This window comes from Musa acuminata, chromosome BXJ2-7 (genome assembly GCF_036884655.1).
Source record: "Musa acuminata AAA Group cultivar baxijiao chromosome BXJ2-7, Cavendish_Baxijiao_AAA, whole genome shotgun sequence".
In the NCBI taxonomy this organism is placed as follows: domain Eukaryota; kingdom Viridiplantae; phylum Streptophyta; class Magnoliopsida; order Zingiberales; family Musaceae; genus Musa; species Musa acuminata.
The window spans coordinates 7,230,185-7,252,305 of record NC_088344.1 but is presented as its reverse complement, the minus strand read 5'-3'; the positions used below and the strand labels follow the sequence as shown (position 1 = coordinate 7,252,305).

Below are 22,121 nucleotides of genomic sequence, written 5' to 3'. Positions count from 1 at the left end.
GACGGCAGCAGGCCGCGACCGCCTTCCGCGGACTTCACCAGATGTCCGGTCGGAGGATGGACGGCGGGTGGGGGTACGCGCGGAAGAAGACGATAGCGAAAGAGATGGACCTGTTCTCCGGGTCGGGCTTTGTTTCTGGATCGGATTTAAACCCGTTAACTTTTGTGGGTTTGGCTAGATGACAATCCATGACCCATTAATATACGAGTCCATGAACCGGACCCGATGGGTGCCCAATAACGGAATCCGAATCCATTGAGGATCCATGAACCACTGATACCAAACCGTGAATCCGTAACGGGACGGATGCTTACCAGCCACTAACGGGTCTGAATCCGTTACTGTTAATTATTTTAATTACTCATTTGGTATTTGGGATAGCATTTATATCGCTCTTAACGAGACAAAGATGGAGAAACTAAACGGGGAAGGGGGCATTTTATTTTTATATTACTCGCACATATATATATATATATATATATATATATATATATATATATATATATATATATATATATATATAGAGAGAGAGAGAGAGAGAGAGAGAGAGAGAGAGAGAGAATGAATGTGATGGGCGGCTTATTAATATTTGGACTGAGATGTTAAATCCCAAACATTTATCCCTTATTATACTTTAAATCTTAATTGATAATTCAATTAAAAATGTTCAATTGAATCGAATAAAATATTTTTATTCGGACATAACAGTTTGACTTTATTTTTATTGGTCTTTCTCCTTTTTTTTTCATTGACAAATGATAATTCCTTCAATAATTCATAACAAGTAAAATGTGAACCATGATAGTGATTTTGATATTTTTTTCTCTTTCTCTTTCTCTTTTTTTTATCACACACTCTCATCTTCCTTTCTTCTCGTCTTCGTTTTTCCCTTCATCGCAATACCCTCGATTTCTTATTGCATTCGTCGTTGCCTAATTCACGACCTCGTCTCATCCCCTCCCCAACCGCTTTTCCCGTGCGTCATGATAATTTTGCTTTTATTTATATTTGAATATATTTATTTTTTTTATTATGTGTAAATTTTAGTATTATTAATTAAGTCTGATAGTAGTTTTATTTTTAAAAAATTAAAAAAATAATTCTTTTATAGAAAAACTAAGATCCTACAGGTTTCCGTCTCGTCTAAATAGGAAATGAGATGATGAGTATATCATGCAATGCGGAACTGTCAGTGGAGATGTTGGGCAACACCAAACTTTCAAGAAACGAAGGGGAGAAGAACGATCAAGTTCCTTCAAGAAGAGAGTGTTATTCTTGAAGGGGAGAAGAACTGTCAAGATCGTTCAAGAATTGAGTGTCTTAGAATGAAACCAAATGTTTCCACTTAGATGAACCTACCATCATCCTTTCCTCAGCTGTCATACCCACTCTATGACGAACGTTTTCTATTGACAAACCTACATCCAACCTTTACTTTCCCCTGCACTCCTCCCCCCCATGGGATATTCTCTTCTTTCAGGTCCCCCAATACTACTTAAGAGGAGTTCCATCACTATTTCTTGCAAGGAACATGAACGCCGGAGTCATGCCTAACAGGATAAAGCCAAACAGGCGTGGCTCTTATGCTCCATGCTTCTATATATATGTTTCAGAAGTTGTAGCTGTACTGGTAAATGATACTGTAACATAGGAACAGTGTATGATAGTAACATATGGTCCAGCTGCTTGTGGTTGAAGGCTGCTGCTGGGGCTACTGGTGCGTACTATAGCTTTATTGTATTGGGGGTCCATCAAGTGTCCTACTGCTCATTTGCCTTGGGTGTCAAGCAACCTGTAGATTCACCTCCTCACCCGTCTTCTCTGCAAAGTGCACAACTTCTTCCTTCATGACGGAATAGATCATCATCATATCAGAAGCACATCTCCAATATCCAAGTGAGCCTCTTCAGTTCTTTCCTCTCTTCTAGTGTTCCATAATTATCGGGGGAAGGAAAATAACATGTTTCATCATTTCCTGCGAATATATGTTCGGTAATGGAGTCGGTATACACCTGCATGTCAATATTAGTTCTTGATGGAGTCGGTGGTCTTTTCTCGGGGGGACAGATCAGAATTGTCTTTTCCTTTCTGCATCACTAAATTCCATGTACTATGGTTAATGCTTTTATTTTGTTTATTAGTATTCAGGTTGGGTTCTTAGGGATGTGCAGTAACAGCTGTGAAGGCACCGTTCCCAGCTTTTGCTTTAGTCACTCGACCGCTGTAATCCAAAACCCCTCTCTCTCTCTCTCTCTCTCTCTCTCTCTCTCTCTCTCTCTCTCTTTGGGGTATGAGGCAGCTTGTTTTAGCTGTAGGTTTGGAGGTATTGGTGAGTGAAGGAGTATTCATGTTGAGAACCTTTTCCTTTTTCTAATGGCCACGGGCTTCAATTAAAGTAGAAGGTATCGCAGTATATTGTCCTCCCAAAGAGGTTGTTTATAGATCAAGAACACGTTCTCAATTTCTCCTTTTTCAACTCCCCTTCTTCCTTCTTCCACTCTTTCTCTCCTCCGTTCCATCTGCAGCATTATGCTTCAGCTGAGGTTCCTGAATTGGTTCGATATGGCATTACTTGTAGTTGTTGCCGTTTAGCCGATTCCTATTTTCTTGCTGGTTTGTCTGAGACCTCCTCTAATTTTGGTTCCGATTTCAGCTCTCCATTCTGAAAGCAAGATCGAGTAGCCACAAAGTGAACATATATGTTTACGAACCTAAGATCTTGATGCCCATGAAGCAGCCATGAACACAAGTCCCAAGGTCAGCACTTCGTCTCTCATCGACGCCAAGCTGGTACAGCATCGTGTGAGTGTTTCCAAACAGTGCCCTGGGTGTGGCCACAAGCTCGATCGCAAGCCGGTAAGGAAACACAACCAAATTGTACTACTGATACTCTCTTCAAAGTCGCAGTGACCGATCTCGGACGAAAGCAAGACTTGGTTAGTTAATGGTTGATGATTGCAGGATTGGGTGGGGTTGCCCGCAGGAGTGAAGTTCGATCCGACAGATCAAGAATTGGTAGAGCACCTGGAAGCGAAGGTGAAGGCAGAAGATTTGAGATCCCATCCTCTGATAGATGAGTTCATCCCGACGATCGAAGGCGACGATGGCATCTGCTACACCCATCCTGAGAAGCTCCCAGGTTAGAGGAGTTACACCCACCCTCGACTCCTTAATTCTCTGAATTCTATGCTTGAGTTTGTTTACTTCTCGTGAGTCGGTTGGATTACCTCTCTAGGAATCTGATCTGCCAAGAAAAACCTCTGCCTTTGGCTGCAGGTGTGAGAAGGGATGGCCTGAGCAAGCACTTCTTCCACAGGCCATCCAAGGCCTACACCACCGGCACAAGGAAAAGAAGGAAAATCCAGTCGACGTGCGACCTTCAGAGAGGCGAAACCAGGTGGCACAAGACAGGGAAGACGAGACCTGTGATGGTCAATGGGAAGCAGAAGGGGTGCAAGAAGATACTGGTCCTGTACACCAACTTTGGGAAGCACAGGAAGCCCGAGAAGACCAACTGGGTCATGCACCAGTACCACCTGGGGGAGTCGGAGGAGGAGAAGGAAGGTGAGCTTGTGGTGTCCAAGATCTTCTTCCAGACCCAGCCAAGGCAGTGCACTTGGTCCGATAAGAGCAGCACAACAGCGGCAGCAACTGCGGAGGGGATGGATCAAAGAAGGGACAGTGGCGGTGCAAGTTGTTCCTCTGATTTAGTTAGCAAGAGGGATGAGCATTCTTACAGTAGCATGGAGATGCATCAGCACCTGATGAAGCCTGACAACTTTAGCTTTGCTCCTTTTAGAGAAAGCTTCGATGAGGTAATTAATTTCTCGACTTCAAATTCTTGCCTACTTTCCAATTCTTCAATCCGTGAATGTTGAATGTGTCTCAGTGCATGCTTGTTCAAGCTAGATTCTTTCTGCAATCAAACTCTCAGTCGATAGCGCATGAAAAACGAAAGCAATGTCACATCAGTTTGCACAAAACACAAGCAACCCTAAGAACCCTTGCGACTATTACAGCACAGTGCATGGTAGCTTCATTTGGTGCAACTTCCCTACCAAAACCGGGGAAGAGAATCTAGGGCAGAAGAGAAGGATTTGAGTTGGAACTTGTTTTGTGAGTGTTGAACAGGTGGCCGTGGGAGAGGAACGGAAGGCACGAGATGAGCACTCAGAGCACGAGCACCTCGTTGGATCACCACATCATCAAGTGGCTCAGGAGCATCAGCAGCTGCAGCAACTGCAGGTGGTGCCAACCGCAGCATTCCACATTACCAGGCCTATGCACCCCATCCCGGCCATCGTCTCGACTCATCCACACCGGCAGACGTCAATGGTTCTCGAAGACCCATATCAAGTCTCAAGGATACTTCTTCAATCCGATAAATTTCAGGTACGGCAGTGCAATTTGGAAAGACCGATAGTTTAATCTTGTTGGAAATTAACTTCATTGTGAGACAGCAGCAACTGGAATTGCAACAAAAGCTGGACCATAGATCTACTTCCGGCCTGGAAGAACTGGTCATGAGTTGCACTTCAGCTAGAACTAACGTAAGTGAAATCATCAACCACCTAAAACTTCCTTTCTTTTTTCTGTATCATGTTGTCTTCTCAGGTTGATCTATCATGACTACCTGCAGCTAATAACAAAGTCAATGTCAATTCACTATGCAAAGATAGAAAGTCTAGCATTAACAATAAAGATGGAGATGTGCTAAATATTTTTCTCCTTTGGGAGCAAATTCTAGTTCTTGTAGTCAACACAAAATCAAAGGATAGGGATCATATGGTTTCATATGAAGATGGCAGGTTGCATCATTTCTCTTTTACTTGGATCATATGGTTTCATATAAGAAACAGAGAATTTCTTGCTTGCTTTGGTGCAATGCAGGTCAAAAAGACAAGCTTGGTTTTGTTGGCTGCCTTTCTTTCTTGCTTAGACCCTTAATAGTCTTAAAGTATATTATTCTTTGCATTTAGTTTAGAAAGAGAAAGGCAAAGGAAACAAGAGACTCTCTTCTACTCTTTTGTGTCTCGACTTCATTTCTGTGCATCTTCTCATAGTTCTGAAATATCCAAGACATTGTATTCTATGTCTGTTGTTATTTCTTCTCTCTTTTCCTTTTCCAAAATGAAGATGAGAAAATGTAGCAACTTTTCATAAGATAAAAATATATGATTATGACAAATAATTCATGCTTATCTATTGTATTTCTTCACTTTTATCTTTTATAGAAAATTGGAAATCAAATTTTGCATGTCTTCTAACCTTTGCATTCTCTCTATCTTTCTCTGGCAGGAAACATCAATTCCACACTCCCAAGAGACGGAATGGCACTTTCCCTTCTGGCAATCTGACAATCCAAATCATCATGGGGGATGAGGAAAAAGAGAAAATTATCCTTTACTACTACCATCAGTATCAGTTCTTATATATCAAGGAGCAGAACCAGGTTGAGAATAAAAGAGAGAGAATGAAGAGATTAAGAGAAGAAAGAGACAGAAGAGAAAGCTTATGCTGTTTGCTAGCTGACAGAAGGGGTAAAAATGACCAGAGTAACTCAACACCTCCCATCCTACCCATTTCATCTCAACTAATGTTACTATTTTGATTGTTTTAAGTGTAACTATTACTAATATCTTCTTCTTTTGCCTTGTTGTTCATGTGTTTTTCTTCTTCCTTGTATAACAAAAGGGAAGAAGGCAGAAAACAACAAGAATTATGGTATGTGAAAGAACTACTTGTTCTTGTAATTGTTGCTCATAAATACTGACTTGCGTGCTGAAAATATAAATCACTTTTTTAAATCTTTCTTTAAAATGTTCCAATTTCTTTTAGTCTGAACTTCTCATAAACAAATATGATGTTTGTTGCCCCCCCATGGTAGATTTTGTGCCTGCACACTCCCAACACCTGTGCTGCTTCCACTGGTGCTGTATGATTCTTTTGAGACATTATATATGAAAATATTTATCTCTCTTTTTCTTTTCTTTGTTAAATGAAAGCTGACAAAGGCCTGTTTCTACTCATATTTTATGAAGTTAATACTCTGCACCTAATGCTGACAAGTGAGTCATTCACATATATACCAATTTCCAGATGTTTATGACTCATTTCTTTTTATTTTCAGGTAAAAGAATACATCATGCAATATTAACTTAAATGCATATTTACTATAAGTAGTAATAAGGAGATGATAGAAATAAGCTAAACCTAACCCTAATACCCTCCTCAAATTCTCTATGCTTAGAAAAGCGCCTCTTCAATGACTGCTTTAAGCAGAATCCTATTCTGCTTGTTCTCCGAGATGCTGCTTCCCAACTTTAGTCGATGGCTTTGTTACCTCACGAGAGAGAGAGAGAGAGAGAGAGTGTGTGTGTGTGTGTAACGTTGCATGGTGGTCTCTTTCCTAGAAATTTCTATTTCTTTGGACGTGCATGAAGAGAGCTTTGTCGAAGCTTCTTCATAGTTTCTCAGCAGCACTTGAAATGAACATCTTGTTGGATTAATTTGGTCGGTCCTCCACGCAGTAACTAAGAGCTCATCAAAGTAATTAATCCCGAATCATCGTTGCAATCATTTGGAGAATTCTTGTCCTGAGACAATGGATGCCTTTATATGTATGTGCATGCAGATTTGGATCCAAGAAGGAGAGAATGCATCTGTGTGTATCCTTTTCTTGGCCTCCCTCATAAAGGCAATGCTCATCTCTTTCTCTTTGTGGGAGATGTTGGATGCTCTACAAAGGACATGCCTGGGGTTATCCATGTCAGGGCTCGCCAGATTCGGTCCCATAAAGAAATTGCAAGAAGAATTATTCGAACATGGGGTTCCTTTGTGGATGCTCCAAATGAACTGCTTTTTATGAAGGTTCTCTTTCCTTTGATGCCTCCTGTGTGCAACTCCAACCTACCATACACATGCATATACCTGTAGGATTTAAGCATAAAGATTTGATAATGCTAATGATGGCCACCTTCTTTTACACCAAGGAATATATAGGCATTAAAAGTAGTGGTGGAACAAGATAGAGGAAGATGAATTCTGGGGATTCTTGTCCACCCAGTCTTTCAAAATCCATTATAATTTGTGCTCTTTTCTAATTTAAGTATCGAATAGATTTTATTGGATGTGCCTCGATGTAATTTTTAAGAATTTTCTACTCCAAAAGATTTTACTCTCAAGGAGGTATCACAATATTGGAGAAACATACTTATCGAATCAGTCTCATCTTGTAGATTATTATCGTGCATATGTCGTCGAGAGGGTTATAAGTCTAAAGCATGGCTTCTTTTGAGATGAAGATTGACTATGGCGAACTGTGTTGTGTCTTAGCTCCGTGGGTTGTGTATCTCACCAATTCCAACCTATTTGATTGGAGTGAGTCTATGTATAGTTTGGTGATCGGATCCTTTTGTGTGTGAGTCTGCATGGCGCACACGTTATTAACGGCCCAGTCCAACTATCTCCGTCAGCTTTCGCAGCACCTCCTTCATGGATGGCCTCACCACAGCATTCCTCCTCGTGCACTCTATTCCCAGTCTTACCACCGTCCCGATGTCATCCGTATAGTTGACCTCGTCACTTAGCTCCTCATCTATCATCTCCATGAAGCCACCCTTCTCTCTCAGGCAGCGAGCAGCCCACCCTGCTAAGCCTTCGTGCTCACCACCATCTTGGGCTTTCCTTCCTGTGGTCAACTCCAGAAGCACTACCCCGAAGCTATACACGTCCACCTTCTCGTTGATCTTCTTCGAGTGTCCACACTCTGCAACCACGATTACGGCCTCTGTCAATGAACCGGAGTGGTGATGGAGTAGGTGCTCAATTAGGACCTCACCTGGAGCCATGTAGCCAAAGGTTCCTGCTATGGCCGACGCAGACTCCGGCTCGCTGGCCTTCATCAGCATCCGTGCCAAGCCGAAGTCGGCGATCTTTGCTCCGAAGTTCGAGTCCAGGAGTATGTTGCTGGACTTCACGTCGCGATGGATGACCGGCGGAGTACAGTGGTGGTGCATGTAGCACAATCCCTTGGCGGCGTCGATCGCGATCCCGAGCCTCTTCCGCCAATCCAGCGGTGGCTGGAAATGCCCTGAACCCGTCCTTGTCCTTCGCCTCCCGTAAAGCCACTGGTCCAGACTCCCCTTCTCCATGTACTCGTAGACCAGGAGCTTAGAGTCTGCGCTCGAGATGCAACACAGGAGCTTCACGATGCTGCAATGCCGTATCGAGCTCAGTATCTTGACCTCCGCCTCGAAGGCCTTCTCCATCTTCCAATCCAGCTGTCCACTATTCCGAATCTTCTTCACGGCCACCACAGCGTCGCCGGCGCGGTTCTCGAGGTTGACCCTGTACACCTGACCTGATCCTCCGCTGCCGATGAGGCTTGCCTCTGTGAGTCCACGTATTATATGACGTTGTGTGAAGTCCAGCTGATGAAACGAAGTCAGCTTGCATGCTGGAAGGTCAGCGGCGTCGGATCTTCGCCGGCAAATCAACATTCCGGTCACAGCTAGCATCAAGAACATAACCCCACCGAGCACCAAAGAGATTGGGATCAGTCTCTCTGATAGCTTGTTTGGGCCGGCATGTGCACAGATATTGAGATTTTCTATACGCTTGGATGAGCAGAGGCCAGGATTGGATAGAAAGCTCCGCTCGTAAGCTCGGTTCTGCAACTGCAGAGGTACCTCGCCGGTGAGCTTGTTGTAGGTCAGGTTAAGGAGGTTGAGCTTAAGGTTGCCGATTTCAGGCGGTATCGATCCCGACAGCCGGTTGTTCGAGAGGTCGAGGTTGGTGAGCACCTCGAGCAACCCCAGCTTGGCCGGGATACCTCCTGAGAGGTGGTTGTCGCTGAGATCAAGCTGGGTGAGGAACTTCAATTTGGAAATGCTTGTCGGTATCGAACCAGAGATCCGATTTCCGTGGAGCAAAAGAACCTGGAGCCTCGACATTCCGGTGAGTTCCGCTGGAATTTCGCCGGAGAACATGTTGTTGCTTCCCCGAAACACCAATAGTCTCGGCGCCCGTGTGGGGATCCTTCCGGAAAACCTATTGTCGTTCATCACCAGCCGAGTCAGGTTCGGCTGCAACTTGTCCGGCAGAACGCCGGTGAAGTGGTTGCGGTCGATCAGCACGGTGGTCAAGTTCACTGATGCCGACCAAATTCGTCGGGGGAACTCGCCGGAGAAGTTGTTGTTGTAGAGCTGAATGTCGTTCAACCCGTAGCAGTCGGCGAGAGAAGCCGGCAGCTCCCCGGTGAGGTTGTTGTTGAAGACCACCACCGACTTAAGTGCTCTGTTTGCACAGAGGCCTTCGGGCAAGCTGCCGGAGATTCTGTTGTTGGACACCTCAAGATTGGTCAGATGGGACTGCTGCCCGAGCTCCGGCGGCAAGACACCGACTAGGTGGTTGTCGAAGAGCCTGATGTCCCGGAGATCGCGAAGGAGGCCGATGCCTCTGGGGATCTCACCGGACAGGCTATTGTTATACATGAACAGAATGCGGAGATTGCGGAGATTTACGAATTCCTCCGGTATCGATCCCGTCAGCCGGTTCATCGAGACATCGATCTCCTCCAAGTTCAAAGCCGCGATCTCGCTGGAAATCTCTCCCGTCAGCTTGTTATCGTACAAGTAGAGCGTCGTCAGCTTCTCCAGCGACCATATGGCTGCAGGAATCGAGCCACTTAAACCGTTCCGCGCGAGGTCGAGGTGGTCAAGCTCTGCCAGCCGCCCGAGATACTCCGGGATCTCGCCGACCAGGTTGGCATAGGTCATCCACAGGTACTTTAGTCTCGTCATGTTCCCGAACTCGACCGGGATGCGCGGACTGGCGAAAGGATTGTAAGCGAGAGTGAGGCTTTCGAGCATGGAAAGGTTACCGAGCTCAGCCGGGAACGAGCCATCGAAGAAATTGCAGTGAAGATTGAGGGTGTGGAGTGAGAGGAGCCGGCCGATGGAAGGAGGGATGTCGCCGGTGAAGTTGTTATAAGAGAGATCAAGGTGAAGGAGCTGCGACGACAGCTTATGGATATCAGAAGGCAGCTCCCCAACGAGAAAGTTCTGAGAGAGGTCGAGGTACTGGAGGTTGGAGCAGCTGTAGAGACAAGTCGGGAAGCCGCCAGGGATTTCATTGTAAGAGAGGTCGAGGTGAGCGAGGCTGGTGAGGTTGCAGAAGAAGGGTGGGATGGGTTCAGTGATGTTTATATTGGGGAGAGACATGGAAGTGACCGAGCCATTGCTGCAGCGGATTCCTGGCCAGTTGCAGTAGGGGGAGGAGACGTCCCACGAGCTCAGCGCAGGAGCGTTGCTCCAATGACTTCTTATGTCGAAGAGGACGAGCCTCTCCTGGTCATCGCCGTGGGCTACGGCGGCTTCGGAGATGAAGAGGAGGGGAAGCCATAGAAGAATCGAGCTGCGCAGGAGATGCGCCGAGGGAGAGAAGAAGAAGAAGGCAGCTTTGTATGGTTCTGCGCCCATCTGAAGCTTCTTGAGCACCGATGGATTGCGTGGGACAATGGCGACATGAACTGATCCGACTAAATCAGTAACGGATAAAGTACCTGAGACGGATCTCACGATGGCATAGGTGGAAGGGTGGTTGACACGAGCAACATGACTCCCACGCGGCGCACGAATGTTGTCATAGGAGCGGCCCAAATTGTGGGGATCGTTGACTCGACTTGACCTCGAGTCAACAACAAAAAGACACCTAACCGAATATACAAAATTGACTATTGAGAAAACTCGATCCCGAATCTAAAAAGCACAGTAAAAGAAATCGGGTGATCATGTCACGTTTAATCTAACGAAGGTGTCCTATAAAGACCACCCAAATCTATTGCTATGGATCTTTGACAATCCCACCGAACTATGACTAGTAAACAGTCTACGATTCATTACGAGTGTAAATGAGAATCAAATCTTAGCGTAGCTTCATACAAGATATAGTGGATCAAGTAAAGCTAGACCTAATCTTGCCTAATTCTCAGGATCGGCTAATTATATAGTATTGTGTGGTATCTTCTTAAGCCCAATTCATAAGAAAGGTTTAAAGCCCAGGAAAATAGAAACGAATACAGTATTGGGCCGTTCTCACAGTAAAATTGGGCCTTGCGTGACTTAAAAGCTCCGACATCTCATGTTTTCTCGGACAAAAAATAAAACATTATGGCCGAACTAACATATTTAATTGAGTGTATATAGGATAATGTGTTCGTTTACTTGTGTATCTATCAAATTAACTTAGAAGTCCTGTTCGACAAAGTTTGGGTGAAAGATGTTGGTCTGATCATAATCGTAATGCACTATATGGACTTACTAATGATCGAGGGTCTAAAATTTTATTCGATATATTTTTTAAATATATTAATTAGTTTACATATATATCACTTTTTTAAATATATTAAGAAGTTTACGATTGTTATGGTATCACACTGTCGATCGTGAGTCGGCTCGGATCTAAAGACACAGGTCGTTCGAGAAATTCACGTGATAGTTCTTTGTGGTAATTAATCGAGCCTTGAAGTAGATGAGGTGATATCCAGATGGTGTTTCGAATGTAGTTCAAGTATCTAAGCTAGCTCGAGAATGGACTAAGGTGGATTCCAACTTATCGATGATTTTCTATACAAAAGTCAATATCGAGGGTGTTTCTCGATATAACCTCTTGGACTCCCAAATTAATTTTATGATAGTTTTATAATGTAAAAGGATCAATTGGAGAGAGATCGAACACCCTCAACTAGTGTTATGGGTTGGCTTTTGCACCTATTCGGTCATATGAATCACTTATAATGACTGTAATGGTTTCCCACTAATATTCCATCAATAGGGGTAGCAGGCATATAATGACCATAATGTCTTCCCTTTGGCATTCCGTTAACGGGGGGCGCTAGGCCTATAACGATCATAACGTCTTCTCTCTGACACTCTGTTAATGAGGCGACAAGTCTGTAATGGTCATAATGCCTTTACTTTGGCATTTCGTCCATGGGGGCAATAAGGATGTAACGATCGTAATATCTTTCCCCTAATGTTTTACTCGCGGGGACCGATCGAGGAGGGCAGATCCAATCGATCACTCATGCTAGTCATAGGTGCCCTATAAACTAATCACACAAGTGATGACATGTATGACTTGACACATAGTCTTTTTGCTTATTATTATTATTATTATTATTATTATTATTTAATATTTTATTACTTTATAATGTTATTATTGTGATGTTCATGGATCTATGCAATGAGAATCATATCGTGATGAAATCACGATAATGAAACCGATTCGCCTTTAAAAATATGTCATAAATAATCCTGGTCATTGGTTACTCGAGAAATACATCGAGATTACTTGACAAATTGGTGTATTGTATATTCGTACATATGATGGAGGCGGTTAATCTCATAGTTACTCATGTGAGGAAACTAGAGCTACAGTGCATGTGCTCATTAGAGAATGAGTTTTTAGATTGATCTGCTCATGGAATGTAAAATGGTTAATGATACCTCATTATCAGATAGCAATTTCATTATCGCAATAGTGTATATTATCCTTAAACTTGAGATACTAAGGATGTCCTGTATGAGTACTCTACTATTTGATACCGAACTTATAGGTTTGGAAGTTTCAAATATAGCACAGTCGGCCATCGGAAGTGGTAGTCAACCTTATGAGAATTATTGAGTATTGATAGAGGATCACCCACTCTCAGTGTTATGAGAGGAATATCTCATATGTTCTTGCACAAACAAATTCATAACTAGGGTCATTCGAATTGAGAGAGAAAGAGTTTTTTGGGAGAATCTGATTAAAGCGAGACTCGAGTAGAAACCATATGGGTCTGATAACACCATGCTTAGTATACGATCTTTATGATATTAGATGGATGAGATGATATAGATACATGGTAACTGAAGACAGATAAGTCCAATGAATTGGATTCTCCTGTATCGTTTAGGGACTGCGACGTAGTGACCTAGTACATTTGCAATCGATAAATTGAGTGAATTATTATAGAGATAATAATTTACTGAGCTAGAAGGAATTCTGATAGATATGACTTACGGCCAGTTTGATATTGGGCATAGAGGGTCACGCACATATAGTAGGCATTGCGACGAGTAGAGGTTCGAATATAATATATTCGTCCTCTTATTTTATTTGATGTCTAATAAGCCTATGGATTATTGGATCCTATGGATGAGATCCAATAAGAGCCAATGAGAGAGTATTGGATAGAGATCCACTAATCTAAAAGACTTTGGTATTTGGATGAAGATCCAATACCCAATAGAGTAAGATCTATTATGGTTAAGTTGACATGGGACCTCTTTAAATAAGAGGAAATAAAAAGCTCATAGGCCAGAGATTTTTGGTTGTCATCTCCTATTCTCCTCTCCCTTTTTTCTCCTTAGATAACGAGCTTAGAGATTTGAGGAGTATCGTCATAGTCTTACTGTGTGGATCACCACTAGAGAGAAGGACATTTAACATCATTCACCATCTCCTATAGATATGTAGGGATTTAAAGATATACAATCTCTCTACGTAATATAATCTTTCATATACATAGTTTTCAGTTTTACGGATTTTGCGTATCAATCTTTGCATGATGACGAACATAATTTATGAAAAATTTGAGGATTTTTGTTTTTATGTTCTTCCGCTAATGTTGACCCCAAAATTTCTTACGATCTATATATTACTATCTACGGAGGCTAACTGAGTCAGCCCAAATAACCCCCTATGGACTATCGTTCATAGGGCCAGCATGATATATCTTCCTTTATATCATTGCCTTATAGGGATGACAAAGCTTTTATTTTTTTATGTTAATGCCTTTGTGATGATAGCCGAAGGGATACGATGTATTATCAAAATATTTCCTATCAACAATCACATTTCAAATTACTGACACGGTTATTTTTTCTTCTTTTATTATTTTCCAAAGGACGTATTAAAAAGTATTGAGACTTCATTAATTGTGGCATTATGCTACAACTTCTTACGTAAGTCAATAGGAAATGCATAATCAATTCAGTCACAATTAAGAGTCGTTTGTTTGAGAAAATGCTGAGAGAAGACTGAGCTCATCGAAGGAGGCTTTAGGTGTTCGATCAAATTCCCTTGTGGGGTTGCGTCAACCAGGCTTAAATGCTTTGAGGGAGACCTCCTCCCAATAATACACCGCCATTGTTGCCACCTTAGTTTCCAAACCACTCTTTAATGAGGTCACTCTCTTCCCCACCTATCTGTTCCATCACCCACACCAATAATAATACCATAAAGCAGTGATGGCCATGCAAACCATTAGATCCCAAAACATGGTTGAATGATTCAGTCGCATATGGCGTGCATTCGTTTCTCTCACAATTTGCACCAAGGTCTTACATATCTTCATGTGTGGCTACAAGGCCTAGTTATGGGTGTACAAAGACATGCAATTCCAAAGATGATATCTAACTTCTCATTGGCAAGCACTTTACAGGTCAGACTTCAATTATGTTTAGGCTATTCAAAGAGATTGCATCAAATCGGAGCCAGTAGAGCACTAGTCATTGCCCTCAATCATTGTTATTGATGGACACCATGTCTTTTTCTTCGTGGGGCACAAGGTTTTAATGTGGAAACAGGGACTTCGTGCTTGTAGCTTCTTCCTTCTTGGCACCTAATGAGTCGTGTTAGCATTCTCCCTCATACAATCCCCTCGAACACCACCATGGTTGATTGATGAAGAGCTGGTTTTGAACGACTTTCTTATGTTTTACGACAAGAAACTTCTAAAACATGTTGAGATGGCAATTAGGGTTCTCGAAGAGCTAGCTAGAGAAGACACGTCAAAGTGGGCGGTGGGCCATAGTGAGAGTAGACTTTTGTTGACCGTAAGAAATGGACTGAAAACAAGTTAAGATTTGCTTTCTCTACAGTGCTACGAGTGGGTGGGTTTGAACAACAATCAAGTCATTTGGAAGAAATTAAATGAAAAGTCAACATCTAACTTAATGATATATGCATGATTAGCATTTATCTATTATATTCGGAATCAGGTTGCGCTAGTTCTGTGATACATTGACAGTGAAGTCAAATTTATTATCATGCTATCATTAATTACATATCATACTGATTTTGTGATTTTATGTATTGCCCATGTTGTTGATATATAAGTTTTGATGAGACTTGTTTTTGAAGTTGGTAAAGGGATCTTTCTTATGTATGTGATTGATTTGATTGTCTTCAATCCTACAAATAGGATTGTGACATATACAAAATATACAATAAAGTTCTTAAGTTTTTTGTTTTTCTCGTTTCACTTCTATCTATATTGTGAGTCTTCTTCTCATGTGATTCCCCTATCATTATAATTATCCTCGGATTCTTCTCCGTAGACTTCACTATGACATATCATGGATATAGATAAATAACTTTAGCTTAATATATTAACATATCCTTCAACAGAATAGAGGATTTTCCTCAACAGAGTAGAGAGATTTTCTCATATAGTTGAAGAAATCTTATCTTCTATCACTTTGATCTTCATCTACCATCCTTGTGACCATCGAGTCTTCCTCTAACCAAAGGTCAGCCTCGGTGAGCTATCACCACTCTGACTAGTGTATTGACCAGTGCCCTAATGCCTCCACTATCGTCATATCAAAAGGCTTAACTCCATTGCACACCATAGGTCGATGCCACTACTTTTTGGAAGAAGACCATCGTCGAATCACCCTCCACCTTCAGTCTTCACCGATTGAGTCTCATAACTTATTATGCTTGTAAATAACACAATCTCGATGAAGATTGTAACTTATTATGCTTATGAGAATAATAGTAATAATAAACAAAGCCCTACGGGATTTATTCAAGAATATGATATTTATTATGAGGAAATACTTACTTCAGCAGGATTGACTATAGTTATAACCCATATTGCTCTTTTAGCTATGTGTCATTGGAAACTCTATCAAATGGATATCAAAAATATATTTCTCAATTGCCAAATAAGTTTAATTATGCTCTGTTATCATCAAATTTTCAATTGAGTGTTTATGATATTGCTTCGTTCCTCCGCAAAATATGCCTTACATATTTAAAATTAATGATTTAATCAAAGCTTCTTTACTTAATAATTTAAAATTAATGATCTTGACTCTCTTACATATTTTTGGGATTGAAGTATCTTCTTCTTATGATTAAAATATGCCTCAGAACTTATGACTTAAGCCAAATATTATCTACATGTATTGAATCAAATATTAGATTATGTACAGAGATCCCTTAAAATATATAACTCTTTATCTACAGAATAATTAAATCTTTTGTATAAACAGAATAATTTTTAATGGGCTTCAATTTTCAACGAACTCTTTATCCCACTAATAAATGTTTTGCTACTATAATTTTTTTGGATTTTTGATTTTTTTAGAGGAGTAAGAAACAAAATGTTGTTGCTTATTCTAAGTCCCGAGTCAAAATATGGTGCTGTTGTTGATAGTACAATAGATTACTTTACCATTTATGGGTCTTATTTCAATCTTCAACACAAGTCAACTCTAACGTATTCAGATCGCTCACAACAATATCTATCATAAAGGCATAAAGTATATTGCGATTGAGTGTCATTTTATGTGACATTATTTTTGACATGACAATCGGTAATTACTAAGCCATTTTCATCATGGTGAATTGGTCTTTTAGTTTCCGAATTTAAACTGATTTCTACTGAGTCATCTTAAATTTGCAGGGCTGTGTCAATCTCATATACCTTGATTTAGTACACAGAGAGAGAGAGAGAGAGAGAGAGAGAGAGAGAGAGAGAGAGAGAGAGAGAGAGAAGTATGAAAAGATGAACCATTTAGAACGTCCATAGTTGAGGTGTGACAAAGAGTTTATCCTGTAAGGCCTACGAAGATTACAACTCCCTTTATGATGGCCAAAGGATATACCGAAAGCAAAGCAGAAGTAAGCAGCATAGATTCACCTTTTATATCAAGTAAGAAGACCATCTCAGGCTCGTCCCATTAACTCATTCCTGTACTGTTTGTATTCCGGTGTCATCGGTGTCCACTGCTGTAGACGAAGCTGCTGGTAGAACCTCTTGATGAACTCCTCCGCCTCCTGATCGATATGGGTGCCCACCTCCTCACCCTCCTCGTTCAATGGGAAGGGCGAGTCCGTGATCCTTAGCTGGCGCGCCCCAGCCGGGCTCTTCCCAAAGCTCCAGTTCATCGGGGATGGAGATGGCGATGCCATGACCGACTCGGCATCGGACACTTGGGAGTTGAGTATCTCAAACGCTTTCGCTACCGCCACGGCGTCATAGTCGTAGTCGTAGCGGCGGTGGCGGTTCTTTCGCTTGATGGCATGGAAGGACGGGCGTGAGGGAGTGTTGCTGCAGCTGAACTCCACCGCCTTGGGGCTGTAGAAGGAGCGGTTGGGGTCCATGGACCGGCACGAGAAGGCCGAGCTCATGGAGGTGACGCCATGATGGTGGTGGTGGTGGTGGAAGGTCACGAGGTTACCGATGGCCTTTCCGGCGATCTTGCCGCGCTTGAGGAGGAGGTGGAGATCCATCATGAGTTTGTCCTTGGCGAGGCCTTTCCGGAGCATGTAGAACACCACCCTCGCTATGTGCCATAGCCTCTTGGCTGCGCTCGACGACTCCATTTGGACCTTGTCAGGCACTGTCCGTTTACCCTTTTTGGAAGGTCCTTATGCAAATAAAGAGAGAGAGAGAGAGAGAGAGAGAGAGAGAGAGAGAGAGAGAGAGAGAGAGCTAAGGTGGGACTTGGGAGGAGGGCTTTGGTATGAGAGAGCGAGAGGGTGGTGGAAGCATGGGAGGCTATTTAAAGGGCAATTAAAGGCTGAAGAAAAGTCATGAAATCATAAACAATAAAGAATTGTGTCAATACATAGAACAGATGGTGAGGGTTTTTCTTCAATTATTGGTGCGGAAATTACTAGAAAGTACTCAAAGTCTCTAAAGGGTTTGGGAGGGGGGGGGGGGGTAATCAGAGAAAATTAAAAGGTGGTGTGAGGACTTCATGGTAATTTGGCATGGTAAAGGGCGAAAAGGCTCCATCACCGGATGGGTGGCAAGAAGGAAATGGATGGCACCTATCATGCCACGTCTCGTCGAGGTGGGCCTGCTCATAAATGTTGGCGTGTACGCCACAGTCTCCCGGTCACCGTCTCCGAACGAAACAGTGTCGCCTTACTGCGTTACTGCTGCTTAGCCTTCACTCTAAGAACTGTGTGCGTGTGTGTGCGCTGAAGCAGCAACAGCTGAAGTAGTGAAGAATGTAATGGAATGCTAATTGTGAGGGGTAGAAACTTGCATGTTTCTTTGTGGAAGAGATCTGCAGGCTTGGAACCTAACAGCTTGTGTCTGAAGAACACAAGTGCATCTGTACAGTGAACCATCACAGTAGGATACAGCTAACAGGACGAAGTAGCAACGTATACCGAAACTCTTCTACTTTCATGACACTGGTAGAGCCACCAATAATTGCTTGTCATGAAGCTCTCACAGAAGCCCAGCACCAAGGAGTCACAGTCACCGCACTTGTAGAGCCTGCTGCTGATTCATGTGCTACTCACAAACATACCTTAATGCTAATCTGTGGTGGTAGGAATCTACTGTATTCCAAGATCTTATCCACTGGGAAAGCAGAAGGAAGCATAGGCAAAGGAGCTTTCCATGTTGTCGAACACATTCTCCATCTGAATAAAGAGAATTAGCTCTGTTGAACTGGATTTCTTAGAACTGAACAATGCCCTGTGTCCTAACTTTGAATGATGTTGGAGGATTAGAGTTCTACTCCTTTTCAGGACACCCATCATAGATAACCTTAATGCTTCTAAGAGCCAAAACTAGGAAGTCACGCAGTTCATCGTTCACTCTAAACTAAGGAGCTAAACTTGATGAGCATCTGTAGACTATGTTACGGAATTGATCATACTCACCCAACTTTACAAAAGTAGTGACTGTTGTCGTCTTTTCCTTTTAGCCAAAACCTGAGGATTGCTTCTATGTGTACTGTGGTCTGCAAATGACATTCTCTTTGCTTGGTATACATAAAAAGTACGTAGTCTGAATCAAAAGCTTCTTCCATTTCCTTCAGAGTTACATAAAGCCTTTACTAAAAGATGTTTACTGTAGCTGTACAACTTGTTAAGTTGGAGATGCTGTCTTCTGTGTAAGCAAAGTTGCATGCATATCCATCTAACCCATATACTTTTCTACATTACATTATAAAACAAAGTGGCCCAAATCAATTATTCATTTCCTAAAGTATGTGAACTTTGCCTTTGTAGAGGTGGAGATGATTGAGATCCAGCAATGGCTGGTCTAAAAGAGGAGATAAGAGCGAGAAAAGAAAAAGTTATAGTGTGACAGAGAAAGGCCTAATCATTAATTAGGCAATTGAAGAAAACAAGATTAATGAGCATGCATGAGCTTATAGCTCAATTATTGCAGATATATTTCTAATCCTTCTCACATCTTAACATGGACATATGGTAGACATATATCCATTTCTATTTTCTCAACAAGAAAACACAGAGCTTGAGGAGGACAAGGATGAACAAAGCTATGATCAGGAAATGTTTAAGCCATAAGACACAAATGCAACATAATTAATCAATCATATCATACAAGCAATCATTTGCAAGCTGAAACGGTGACATCTGACCATTTGGGTGATGGTACATTTGCCAGCCACAGATTGTGATTGTGACTGTGACGTTGCCATCACCTACTGGCTGTTCTTTGGTGTATGCTAAGGTCCGCACCATTAATGGTGATAAGATCTTTTCGTGCTCTATGGCACTCTCCTAAGTAGCTTCCAAAGACGGTATCTTATGAACTCGGTGATTATGCTATACGTATAAATGGATCAGATATCACGAACCAGATGTCCAACCCGACCCGAAATGCCGAATATGAATCCTCATGTACATGTAATAGTTAGATCTGCCACAATAATATTTGCATGCTTTTCTCCATATGAGTATTGTTAAGTTGATTTTTGATTGTCAGTCTCTAACGGAGAGTCAATCAAAGGTCCTTTCATACTTGTCCTGAGTTGATTTCAATCAACACAATCATTGCCCGATTCCGATTACATTGAACCTTATATTTTTTATTTATATTTTTGATAGAGAGGTTTGTATCTCAAGACGTAGGAAAAGAATAATTTTATAGTGAACTCCTAATACTATTACTCTTGTAGTAGACATAGAGTACGAGGAAGATGATGTGTCTCATCTGAAATTAATTACCATCGTGGTTCACCAAATACGAGATATGATAATATTTAGTCCATTGAGTCGAGGTATCAACCACGTAATACTAAGATATTAGTCTCGTAATGCTAAAGTGTCGATCATGTAACGATGAGATGCAAACCATATGATGCTAGAGTATCAATTTTATAGTACTATGTGTCGACCATAGAGTGCTGAGATAACATATCTATACGATAATCTTTTCGTACATACCAAGCTTGAGATAAGCATGGAGTGGAGCTTGTCCATCTTGCCCACACAAGAACTCAAAACCTTCTTTCTCCTCGCCAAGCATGCGGTGCGTGTTCTCTTCGTCAACTTAACCCTAAAACAGCCTTCTAAGTGGCATGCATCCATGAGTTTCTAAAAGCACTGATGATGACCAAGGAGTCCAAGTTCGCAGCAGGGAAACAAACCTCACTTGCTCAAACTTTCTGTGACTTCTTGGAGACTTCCTTCATCTTCCCGCTTTCGCCAGGGTTCTCGTGAATGCCTGATGTGCCAATCCATGGCCTGAAAGGAACCAAGTCACCATGCTGATCTAGCTACGTATGATGTCCGTCATGCAGCGTCGCATACATGGCCGGGATTGATCTGCATGTGAAGCTTTTTGGCATCAACATTTTTCTGTAATTATTACCCACTCGAAATCGAGTTGTTCCATCGACAAGTCTGCTTGCTCTGACGAATAATCGTGTCACGATGAAGATTATGGCTTTTCTTACTTAATGACAGCCAACCAACGAAAGCTTTTTCATGTGAGTAAGTAAACAAAAAGGATTACCAAAGTGGTTTAAAGCCACTCAGAAGATTGAGGTTAGGAATTAAAGAATTGTTTATGCATTCATAGCCATAAACTACTGCTATGTATGTTCACGAAAAGTCTAGGGTTTTCAGGTCCTTCTCTTTCAGGTTTTGGTCTCAGCCACTGCTATAAATAGAGGTGTAGGTTGGAGTCACCAAGTCATGCTGATAGATAACACCATTCACCAATGGCACCCAATGGAGAGACGCTAATCGCTTCCTACCCAAGAAACAAGCCCGACGTTCCCCAGAGGCCTCGGAGGATCTCAATGGAGGGCCTTCAGAGGGCGATATCCGACCTCTCCTTCCAGCTCGGCAAAGAGGCTGTGGAAACAGCACTGCCGCCCATATCCGAGGTGGAGGACGCCAAGTGCGAGTGCTGCGGCATGTCCGAGGAGTGTACGCCCGAGTACATCGGTCGCGTGCGCGAGAAGTTCTCCGGGAAGTGGATATGTGGCTTGTGCTCGGAGGCGGTTAAGGAGGAGATGGTGAAGAACGGAGGGAAGCAGCAGAAGGCTCTCGAGGCACACATGAGCGTGTGCGTCAGGTTCAACAGGATCGGGCGGACGCACCCGGTGCTCTACCAGGCGGACGCCATGAGAGAGCTCCTGAGGAAGTCGTCGAGAGCGGGAAGGGCGCAGTCTAGCAGCCCCAGGGACAGGGAAGGGGTCAAGAAAGGGGGGATCACGAGGAGCTCAAGTTGCATTCCAGCCATAACCAAGGAGATCAACAAGTGCACAGCCCTGACCGATCGACTCAAGCCATGAGTGTTTTACATGGATGGCCAGATTATGTTCCTAGCTCGAGGGTTTTTTTTTGGTGCAGGGAGTGATCTCTCGTAATTGTGACCCTTGACTTTGGTTGTTGACTTTTCTTCCTTTGTCAATGAACCTTCTTTGTCTATCATCAAAGTTGACTTTTGTGCAGGGGTTAGTATTCAACCCTGCCATTGTCTGTCCATTCTGTAATGTTGGCTGAATATAGTTACAACATGAAGAACAAGTAGAAGCATTTCTGGTTTCATAACA

At 42.5% G+C, this 22,121-nt stretch overlaps 5 protein-coding genes across 7 annotated transcripts; 2 read left to right on the top strand and 3 right to left on the bottom strand.

The window, feature by feature from the left end:
• The first annotated feature begins 1,712 nt into the window (after positions 1 to 1,712).
• LOC135616928 (NAC domain-containing protein 75-like) lies at positions 1,713 to 5,753 on the top strand. 3 transcript variants are annotated; one of them, XM_065116672.1, is made up of 7 exons: positions 1,713 to 1,896; positions 2,654 to 2,856; positions 2,962 to 3,139; positions 3,277 to 3,815; positions 4,132 to 4,392; positions 4,464 to 4,550; positions 5,299 to 5,753. In XM_065116672.1, exons 2-7 carry the CDS (start codon positions 2,740 to 2,742, stop codon positions 5,380 to 5,382), a joined length of 1,266 nt encoding a protein of 421 aa, XP_064972744.1. In that variant the 5' UTR covers positions 1,713 to 1,896; positions 2,654 to 2,739; the 3' UTR covers positions 5,383 to 5,753. The 3 variants fall into 3 exon arrangements, with proteins under 3 accessions (XP_064972744.1, XP_064972746.1, XP_064972743.1); XM_065116674.1 differs by lacking the exon at positions 1,713 to 1,896 and adding an exon at positions 1,936 to 2,543; XM_065116671.1 differs by lacking the exon at positions 1,713 to 1,896 and adding an exon at positions 1,936 to 2,555.
• A 1,554-nt stretch (positions 5,754 to 7,307) lies between these two features.
• LOC135616441 (receptor-like protein kinase 5) lies at positions 7,308 to 8,555 on the bottom strand. Its single transcript, XM_065115632.1, has 2 exons — positions 7,841 to 8,555; positions 7,308 to 7,768 (listed from the first exon to the last, which is right to left on the bottom strand). The coding sequence occupies exons 1-2, from the start codon at positions 8,526 to 8,528 to the stop codon at positions 7,446 to 7,448; spliced, it is 1,011 nt and encodes a 336-aa protein (XP_064971704.1). The 5' UTR covers positions 8,529 to 8,555; the 3' UTR covers positions 7,308 to 7,445.
• A 2-nt stretch (positions 8,556 to 8,557) lies between these two features.
• LOC135618045 (receptor-like protein 52) lies at positions 8,558 to 11,995 on the bottom strand. Its single transcript, XM_065118946.1, has 4 exons — positions 11,979 to 11,995; positions 9,901 to 10,713; positions 8,691 to 9,831; positions 8,558 to 8,611 (listed from the first exon to the last, which is right to left on the bottom strand). Exons 1-4 carry the CDS (start codon positions 11,993 to 11,995, stop codon positions 8,558 to 8,560), a joined length of 2,025 nt encoding a protein of 674 aa, XP_064975018.1.
• A 4,842-nt stretch (positions 11,996 to 16,837) lies between these two features.
• LOC103991250 (uncharacterized) lies at positions 16,838 to 17,806 on the bottom strand. Its single transcript, XM_018828864.2, has one exon. The coding sequence runs from the start codon at positions 17,665 to 17,667 to the stop codon at positions 17,008 to 17,010; it is 660 nt and encodes a 219-aa protein (XP_018684409.2). The 5' UTR covers positions 17,668 to 17,806; the 3' UTR covers positions 16,838 to 17,007.
• Positions 17,807 to 21,256: 3,450 nt separating this feature from the next.
• On the top strand, positions 21,257 to 22,104 carry LOC135616097 (uncharacterized). The gene has a single exon (XM_065115277.1). It carries the CDS (start codon positions 21,282 to 21,284, stop codon positions 21,858 to 21,860), a length of 579 nt encoding a protein of 192 aa, XP_064971349.1. The 5' UTR covers positions 21,257 to 21,281; the 3' UTR covers positions 21,861 to 22,104.
• Positions 22,105 to 22,121: the final 17 nt, after the last annotated feature.

Excerpts from the sequence above, each read along its gene's own strand:
- LOC135618045 (XM_065118946.1), bottom strand. Across the intron at positions 9,832-9,900 it reads TGCAATTTCTTCGATGGCTC|TCCGCGCATCCCGGTCGAGT; the intron begins GTTCCCGGCTGA and ends TCCTTTCGCCAG. Across the intron at positions 8,612-8,690 it reads ACAACAAGCTCACCGGCGAG|AAAATCTCAATATCTGTGCA; the intron begins GTACCTCTGCAG and ends CCAAGCGTATAG.
- LOC103991250 (XM_018828864.2), bottom strand. The coding sequence starts at position 17,667 with ATGGAGTCGTCGAGCGCAGCCAAGAGGCTATGGCACATAGCGAGGGTG.
- LOC135616441 (XM_065115632.1), bottom strand. The coding sequence starts at position 8,528 with ATGTTCTTGATGCTAGCTGTGACCGGAATGTTGATTTGCCGGCGAAGA. Across the intron at positions 7,769-7,840 it reads CTTTGGCTACATGGCTCCAG|AGTGTGGACACTCGAAGAAG; the intron begins GTGAGGTCCTAA and ends TCGTGGTTGCAG.
- LOC135616097 (XM_065115277.1), top strand. The coding sequence starts at position 21,282 with ATGGCACCCAATGGAGAGACGCTAATCGCTTCCTACCCAAGAAACAAG.
- LOC135616928 (XM_065116672.1), top strand. The coding sequence starts at position 2,740 with ATGAACACAAGTCCCAAGGTCAGCACTTCGTCTCTCATCGACGCCAAG. Across the intron at positions 4,393-4,463 it reads TTCAATCCGATAAATTTCAG|CAACTGGAATTGCAACAAAA; the intron begins GTACGGCAGTGC and ends GTGAGACAGCAG. Across the intron at positions 4,551-5,298 it reads GCACTTCAGCTAGAACTAAC|GAAACATCAATTCCACACTC; the intron begins GTAAGTGAAATC and ends TTTCTCTGGCAG.